General features: G+C 36.8%; 1 protein-coding gene across 2 annotated transcripts in view; it reads right to left on the bottom strand.

The window, feature by feature from the left end:
* The window catches only part of LOC135201057 (protein SpAN-like), a 20,915-nt gene that overhangs the window by 3,502 nt on the left and 7,413 nt on the right, over positions 1–10,000 (bottom strand). For both annotated transcript variants that reach the window (XM_064229928.1, XM_064229920.1), the window contains 3 exons: positions 9,121–9,250; positions 3,852–3,989; positions 1,661–1,747 (listed from right to left, as the gene is read on the bottom strand). In XM_064229928.1, the coding sequence (XP_064085998.1) occupies positions 1,661–1,747; positions 3,852–3,989; positions 9,121–9,250 (355 nt within the window). The remainder of the gene's footprint in view (positions 1–1,660; positions 1,748–3,851; positions 3,990–9,120; positions 9,251–10,000) is intronic.

Raw genomic sequence — 10,000 nt, forward strand, 5'->3', positions numbered from 1 at the left:
TATATATAGATATATATATAGATATATATATATATATAGAGAGAGAGAGAGAGAGAGAGAGAGAGAGAGAGAGAGAGAGAGAGAGAGAGAGAGATAGACATATATATATACATATATATACTATATATATATAATATATATATATATATATACTTAATACAATCTTATATTAGTATATATATATATATATATATATAATATGACTGGGAAAATGTTCTGTTATAACAGAATTCATCTAATAAAAGGACCCCATAAAAAACCCACAAAATATAGAGAGAAATACTATATTTGAGAGACTACTTTCTCCCTATTCAGTAGAATGAATTATACATATATATATATATATATGATATATATATATAATATATATATATATATATATATATATGGTACAAAATAAAAGTTCTGTTATAACAGAAGTTCCTATCTAATAAAGGAGCCCATAAAACACCAAAATATAGAGAGAAATACTATATTTAAGAGACTACTTTCTCCCTCTTCAGGTAGATGAATGAGATATATATATATATATATATATATATATATATATATATATATATATATATATATATATATATATAAACACCAAAATATAGACAGCAAAATACTATATTTCAGAGACTGCTGTCTCCCTCTTCAGGTAGATGAATGAGAAAAGTTATAGAAAAGGCAGTATTTTATACCAAGAGGTCCATCTTGTCGTTCACATCTGAATCCCATGCTCCTTTTGAGATGTTCATTACCTGCCTCTCTTTAATCAAGGCCAATTCCATCATTTGACTTGTGTAACGGCAGTTGCTGCTATAAATTATACGTGACAAATTCCAATTTATGCTATGGTTATGTTCATTTATATGGTTGAAAATCAAAATTCCACACCTGGACAGGATTAAGACGGTGACCCAGACCCTTCGGAAAATCTAACCCTTTTGTACTTACCCTAGCACCTTAGCCAAATCCCTGATTAACGTCCAACAAAAGACATCCCCCAAGGACACAGGCGTTTACGAAATCCCATGCCTGGACTGTGACCAATCTTACATCAGATTTACAGGAAAATCACTTCCTGTGAGATAAATACAGCACAAACGGTCAGTTAGGTATGGACAACAGAACTCAGCTATTTTCAACCATATAAATGAACATAACCATAGAATAAACTGGAATTTGTCGCATAGTTATTAAGCAGCTAACATGCACCGGTACAAGAGTCAAATGATGGAATCGGCCTTGATTAAAGAGAGGCAGGTAATGAATATCACAAAGGGAGCATGGGACTCAGATATCATTGACAAGATTTTCATTCAACCGACGTTTAAGAAGATTAAAAGAAGATTATCAGCGGGAGTGACCTAAATTTGCGTACCTGTAGATGGACCTCTTGGTATAAATACCACCCTTTTCTGTAACTTTTTTCATTCATCTACCTGAAGAGGGAGACAGCAGTCTCTGAAATATAGTATTTCCCTCTCTATATTTTGGTGTTTTTATGGGTTCCTTTTATTAGATGGAATTCTGTTATAAAAGAACATTTTTACCAGTCATATATATATATATAATATATATATATATATATATATATATAGAGAGAGAGAGAGAGAGAGAGACGAGAAGAGAGAACAGAGAGACAGAGAGAGAGAGAATTATATAAAAAACATACCTGGCATAACAATTTTGACAATATACAAGGGCGACTCTATCGTCGAATTCTTGTCTATGTGTTGACTGCACGGTGATAACAAATGACCTGAGAATAATAATAATAATAAAATAATAATAATAATAATAATAATAATAATAATAATAATAATAGACTATAAGAAAGCCTTCGACATGATACCACACACATGGCTAATAGAATGCCTGAAAATATATGGGGCAGAGGAAAATACCATCAGCTTCCTCAAAAATACAATGTGCAACTGGAATACAATACTTACAAGCTCTGGAATAAGACTAGCAGACATATCAGGAGAGGGATCTTCCAGGGCGACTCACTGTCCCCACTACTCTTCGTAGTAGCCATGATTCCCATGACAAAAGTACTACAGAAGATGGATGTCGGGTACCAACTCAAGAAAAGAGGCAACAGAATCAACCATCTGATGTTCATGGACGACATCAAGCTGTATGGTAAGAGCATCAAGGAAATAGATACCCTAATCCAGACTGTAAGGATTGTATCTGGGGACATCAGGATGGAGTTTGGAATAGAAAAATACGCCTTAGTCAACATACAAAAAGGCAAAGTAACGAGAACTGAAGGGATAAAGCTACCAGATGGGAGCAACATCAAACACATAGATGAGACAGGATACAAATACCTGGGAATAATGGAATGAGGGAATATAAAACACCAAGAGATGAAGGACACGATCAGGAAAGAATATATGCAGAGACTCAAGGCGATACTCAAGTCAAAACTCAACGCCGGAAATATGATAAAAGCCATAAACACATGGGCAGTAATCAGATACAGCGCAGGAATAGTGGAATGGACGAAGGCAGAACTCCGCAAATAAAGTAGACGAAGACCCAGAAATATACAGAGACAGGAGAATGACAGATAGAACAGAGGACTGGCACAACAAACCAATGCACGGACAATAAATGAGACAGACTAAAGAACTAGCCAGCGATGACACATGGCAATGGCTACAGAGGGGAGAGCTAAAGAAGGAAACTGAAGGAATGATAACAGCGGCACAAGATCAGGCCCTAAGAACCAGATATATTCAAAGAACGATAGACGGAAATAACATCTCTCCCATATGTAGGAAGTGCAATACGAAAAATGAAACCATAAACCACATAGCAAGCGAATCCCCGGCACTTGCACAGAACCAGTACAAAAAGAGGCATGATTCAGTGGCAAAAGCCCTCCACTGGAGCCTGTGCAAGAAACATCAGCTACCTTGCGGTAATAAGTGGTACGAGCACCAACCAGAGGGGGTGATAGAAAACGATCAGGCAAAGATCCTCTGGGACTATGGTATCAGAACGGGTAGGGTGATACGTGCAAATAGACCAGACGTGACGTTGATTGACAAAGTCAAGAAGAAAGTATCACTCATTGATGTCGCAATACCATGGGACACCAGAGTTGAAGAGAAAGAGAGGAAAAAAATGGATAAGTATCAAGATCTGAAAATAGAAAAGGGAAGAATATGGGATATGCCAGTGGAAATCGTACACATAATCATAGGAGCACTAGGCACGATCCCAAGATCCCTGAAAAGGAATCTAGAAAAGCTAGACGCTGAAGTAGCTCCAGGACTCATGCAGAAGAGTGTCATCCTAGAAACGGCGCACATAGTAAGAAAAGTGATGGACTCCTAAGGAGGCAGGATGCAACCCGGAACCCCACACTATAAATACCACCCAGTCGAATTGGAGGACTGTGATAGAGCACACAAAAAAAAAAAAAAAAAAAAAAAATTATAATAATAATAATAATAATAATAATAATAATAATAATAATAATAATAATAATAATAATAATAATAATAATAATAATAATAAGAGTCACAGTAGTGTCAAAAATGTATTTTTGTACAATGCTGAAAATTACTAGGAGAGAACTTTTCGGATACTCCTAGAGAAGTTTTTAGCAAATTAATGCAAAAATATATTTTTTAACACAACTGTGGCTTTTAATTGTCAATATTATAACCTCGTTGCTGAGGTTCCTTAGTTCAATAATAATAATAATAATAATAATAATAATAATAATAATAATAATAATAATAATAATAATAATAATAAATAATAATAATAATAATAATAAAATTTAATAATAATATTTATTTTATTCATTTATTTAATTTCTACTGTGCTCTGTTTCTGCTTACCGTAATAATCGTCGTCTAGGACGTGCTCGCAATAGGCACCTTCCGTCCCAGTGCGACAGACGCAGTTGCAATCTGACCCAACGTAACCTTCGTTAAAACAAGGATTTGATCTGAAGCCACAGAAGACTCGCCAAGATCCTGTCAAAATAATATAGAAATGCCTTATCATAATGAAATATGGAATAAAGAACTCTGGCCTCTGCCAAGCGCTGGGACCCACGAGGTCAAAAGGTTTGAGAGGTGTAACAGGAGGAAAACCTCAAAGCAGTTGTGCAATGAAACAATAGTTAGGAAAAGGTTGAGGAAAGCAAGGTGGATGAAAGAGAATATGAACAGAGGCAAAGTAAAAGGAACGACAGGGGTTGTTGCAGCTAGGGGGAGAAGAAATGACGCTGCTAAGAACCTTGGGTAATGCCTACGGTGCACCGCATGAAGTGCGCTGAGGGCACTAATCCTGTGCCGCAGCAGAATCATAATTACCAGAGAACATTGAACAGCAGCCCTCAGACGAAAGCGTCTTTTTCAATTTTCATTATTTATCTTGAAAGCTCGAAATTTTTTCAGAATAGTTCTATCCATAATAATAATAATAATAATAATATAATAATAATAATAATGATACAAAATCCTATACTATTCTTACAATATACTCTAACGCTTGACCGTTTACACGGTCTTTTCAACAAATAATAATAATAATAATAATAATAATAATAATAATAATAATAATAATAATAATAATAATATGTGGCGCCGTGGCAGAGTGGGTTAGGTCGTCAATTGACTGGTTAAGCAACATTGGGGCTGGTCAGTCGTTGGATGGGTGACCGCTCTCCTCGGCGTTGATTCCTTGGGAAAGGATCTTTACCATAATTTCCTCAGCCTACTCAGCTGTAAATGAGTACCTATTCCTGATAGGGTAGGGTTCAGCTATGGGTTAAATAGCAAAACTCAGCAATGATGGAAAGAAATGAAGAATTAAACGACAACGACGTAAATGGAACCTCTGGCAACAGAGGAGCTTCAGCCCAATTGAAAGGGAGGACGGTCAGGTACTTGGAGGTCGTCATCCAGCAACTGACCACCACAACGAAAGTAACCAACAACCAGAGACTGGAGCTACAGAAGCAAACCAGAGGAAGAAATGGACGAGAGAAGAAAATAAGGAAATATGGAGATGCTACATCAGAAGCAACCCGACAGAGAGAGGATATAGAAGAAGGTTGGTCAACATCTGGAATGAGAGAAATAACATCCCCCAAAACAGAGCAGAGGTTGGCAGACCAAGTAAGGAACATAAAGAAAAAGAACTGGCACTCCCCAACAGAAAGAGGAACTGGAAAGGGAAATGACACACGGCAACGAATTACAAGAACACGAACTGAGAGACGATGCCACAGAAGACGACAGGGATGATGAGGTATCAAACAACGACACAAGAAGAAACGCCGACGAAGTAACAGAGAGGACGGAATGGGTAGAAAAGATCAGACAATGGATGAAGCCAGATACAGAGAGAACAAAGATCCCCTCCATGAAAGCCTACAAAACCAAGAAATTAAGGGAGAAAACTAGTGAGGTCAATGAAATAATGAGACCAATACACACCACCAATATCACAGAAACAAATAACTTGACATATGCAGGAGCAAGACTAGTAGCAGAACTGATGGGGACGACGACAACACCAACCACCCCAGCACAACCAACCCCCAACAGAAACCAAAACAGCAACCTCCTTGGAAAAGGCTGCCTGGAAAAGCAAATCATGGTGATGAGATCTAACTTGAGTAAACTGAAAGAGATGGCAGAAAAAAGGCTAAGAAGCAAGAAAACAACGGAGGAACTGAATGAGAAATACAAAGTACACGAGAGGGGACTAAACAACACAATAGAAGATGTAAAACAGAGGCTTAAGGCCAAAGCACATAAGATCCAATGATACATGAACAGGAATAAGGGATACCAACAGAACAAACTATTCGGAACTAACCAGAAAAGACTATACAGCCAACTAAGAGGGGAAGACAGCCACCAAGAAATTCATGAAGCCAAACCAAGTAAGAGACTCTGGGAAAACATCTGGAGCAACCCGGTATCACACAACAAACATGCAACATGGCTCCAGGAAGTGAAGGCAGAAGAAACAGGGAGAATAAAACAAAGATTCACTGACATCACGACAGACACAGTCAGACACCAACTAAAGAAAATGCCCAACTGGAAAGCCCCAGGTCCCAATGAAGTCCGCGGATACTAGCTCAAAAACTTCAAGGCCCTACACCCAAGAATAGCAGAACAACTCCAGCATTGTATCACAAATTACCATGCACCCAAATGGATGACCACAGGAAGAACATCCTTAGTCCAGAAAGACAAGACTAAGGGAAATATAGCCATTAATTACAGGCCTATCACCTGCCTACCAATAATGTGGAAGTTACTAACAGGTATCATCAGCGAAAGGCTATACAACTACTAGAGGATACACATCCATCACCAACAGAAAAGGAATGAAGCTAACCTAAGCATGGCATGGATAGACTATAAGAAAGCCTTCGACATGATACCACACACATGGCTAATAGAATGCCTGAAAATATATGGGGCAGAGGAAAACACCATAGCTTCCTCAAAAATACAATGCGGCAACTGAATTCAATACTTACAAGCTCTGGAACAAGACTAGCAGAGGTTAATATCAGGAGAGGGATCTTCCAGGGCGACTCACTGTCCCCACTATTCTTCGTAGTAGCCGTGATTCCCATGACAAAAGTACTGCAGAAGGTGGATGCTGGGTACCAACTCAAGAAAAGAGGCAACAGAATTAACCATCTGATGTTCATGGATGACATCAAGCTGTATGGTAAGAGCATCAAGGGAATAGATGCCCTAATCCAGACTGTATCTGGGGACATCAGGATGGAGTTTGGAATGGAAAAATGTGCCTTAGTCAACATACAAAAGGGCAAAGTAGCAAGGACGGAAGGGATAAAGCTACCAGATGGAAGCAACATCAAACACATAGATGAGACGGGATACAAATTCCTGGGAATAATGGAAGGAGGGGATATAAAACACCAAGAGATGAAGGACACGATCAGGAAAGAATATATGCAGAGACTCAAGGCGATACTCAAGTCAAAACTCAACGCCGCCGGAAATATGATAAAAGCCCATAAAACACAATGGGCGGTGCCAGTAATCAGATACAGTGCAGGAATAGTGGAATGGACGAAGGCAGAACTCCGCAACATAGATCAGAAAACCAGGAAACATATGACAATACACAAAGCACTACACCCAAGAGCAAATACGGACAGACTATACTAACACGAAAGGAAGGAGGGAGAGGACTAAGCATAGAGGACTGCGTCAACATCGAGAACAGAGCACTGGGGCAATATCTGAAAACCAGTTAAGACGAGTGGCTCCAGAGTGCATGGGAAGAAGGACTGATAAAAGTAGACGAAGACCCACAAATATACAGGGACAGGAGAATGACAAACAGAACACAGGAATGACACAACAAACCAATGCACGGACAATACATGAGGCAGACTAAAGAACTGGCCAGCGATGACACATGGCAATGGTTACAAAGGGGAGAGCTCAAAAAGGAAACTGAAGGAATGATAACAGCGGCACAAGATCAGGCCCTAAGAACCAGATATATCCAAAGAACGATAGATGGAAATAACATCTCTCCCATATGCAGGAGGTGCAATACGAAAAATGAGACCATAAACCACATAGCAAGCAAATGTCCGGCACTTGCACAGAACCAGTACAAAAAGAGGCATGATTCAGTAGCAAAAGCCCTCCACTGGAGCCTGTGCAAGAAACACCAGCTACCTTGCAGTAATAAGTGGTACGAGCACCAACCTGAAGTAGTGATAGAAAACGATCAGGCAAAGATCCTCTGGGACTATGGTATCAGAACGGATAGGGTGATACGTGCAAATAGACCAGACGTGACATTGATTGACAAAATCAAGAAGAAAGTATCACTCATTGATGTCGCAATACTATGGGACACCAGAGTTGAAGAGAAAGAGAGGGAAAAAATGGATAAGTATCAAGACCTGAAAATAGAAATAAGAAGGATATGGGATATGCCAGTGGAAATCGTACCCATAATCATGGGAGCACTAGGCACGATCCCAAGATCCCTGAAAAGGAATCTGGAAAAATTAGAGGCTGAAGTAGCTCCAGGACTCATGCAGAAGAGTGTGATCCTAGAAACGGCGCACATGTAAGAAGAGTGATGGACTCCTTAAGGATGGCAGATGCAGCCCGGAACCCCACGCTATAAATACCACCCAGTCGAATTGGAGGATCTGTGATAAACCGAATAATAATAATAATAATAATAAAATATAATAATAATAATAATAATCAATAATTAATTATTATTAATAATTAACAATTATTATTATTATTATTATTATTATTATTATTATTATTATTATTCATTATTATATTCATTATTATTATTCTTATTATTACTTACTTAACCGCTCGACGTATGATCTCCTACGCTAAGAAGTTTAAATAAGGATAAAATTAATAATCTAATAATAATAATAATAATAATAATAATAATAAATCGCATACTATCCTTACTATATACCTTTAAACACTCGAACTTTTAGACGATCTATTCATCTAGCAATAATAATAATAATGATAACGATAATAACAATACATCCTTTACTATTCTTACATATATACCTCTAACACTCTACCTTTTAAACGATTCTTATCTAGCAATAATAATAATAATACTAATAATACATCCTATACTATTCTTACTATTTACCTCTAACACTCGACCTTTTAGACTATCTTCTTATCTAGCAATAATAATAATAATAATAATAATAATAATAATAATAATAATAATAATACATCCTCTCCTATTTTTACTATATACTTACTTAACAACTCTACCTTTCAAACGATCTTCTTATCTAGGAATAATAATAATAATAATAATAATAATAATAATAATACTAATAATAATAATAATAATAAATCCTATACTTTTCTAACTATATACTCTGACGCTCGATCGTTTAAAGAACCTTCTTAACAAATAATGTTAATGATAATGATGATAATAATACATCCTATACTATTCTAACCTTATCCTCTGATGCTCGATTGTTTAAACGATCTTCTTATCTAGCAATAATAACAATAATAATAATAATAATAATAATAATAATAATAATAATAATAATAATAATAATAATATAGTACTTACGAATACAACCGTAGAGTTCGTTCACCGTCTTCTTATCCCGGTGTGATAACTTTCCACGCGACCTTCCCAAGATCCCTTGATATCGGATGTCATTTGTGGTCAGTGTCAGCAGGCTATTTTCTGTCTCCCACTGAGAGAGAGAGAGAGAGAGAGAGAGAGAGAGTAAAATGTTATTCGAGTAAAATGCAATAAATTAAAACGTGCTAAAATCTATGGTCAAATAAAGCCTTGTTTTGCGATCGGAAATTAAAACAAGTATTCTATATTATATTGGAAATAATTTTTCTGTACCGTTTAACAAACACATTAATTATTTATTCTTTACATTTTTGTTCTAATAATAAATATAATATATCCTCAAATTCCTGTATTTTTAGCTCAACGGGACCTTTTCCAGATCTCTTTAGGCTCTTCCACAACCTTTGCTAGGTCCCCCACACCCCCACCCCTCCCCGCCCCCAGCCACACAAACAACAACAACAACCAAGTAGTTTGTGGGCTTACTCCCCCGAGTAAGTGAAAGGCGTTTTTCAAATATAGGGCTCCTGTACTTGATATCAAACTGAAAAACCAGAGGCAATGTTTTTGGTAACTTTCTTTTCATTGGTCGACTAAATAATTAAAAACTGAGTGAAATACAATAATGATATATGTAAAAAAAAAAACAAATAAAGATACTGTTTCCTCTGTGATGTAAAAATATCTAAATGTATTACTTGAATGTTTATACCTGGGTGATGGAAAGTGAAAATATTTTTCATCGAGCATCGCTTCTCTTACCATGAGATATATTTACAGAGATGAAAATATGTATATTTATTATCCCTCTAACTGAATAAAGCTAAATATTTCCTTTACAAGAAGAGGCAACTGAATACAA

The sequence above is a fragment of the Macrobrachium nipponense genome, chromosome 23, assembly GCF_015104395.2.
Source record: "Macrobrachium nipponense isolate FS-2020 chromosome 23, ASM1510439v2, whole genome shotgun sequence".
In the NCBI taxonomy this organism is placed as follows: Eukaryota; Metazoa; Arthropoda; class Malacostraca; order Decapoda; family Palaemonidae; genus Macrobrachium; species Macrobrachium nipponense.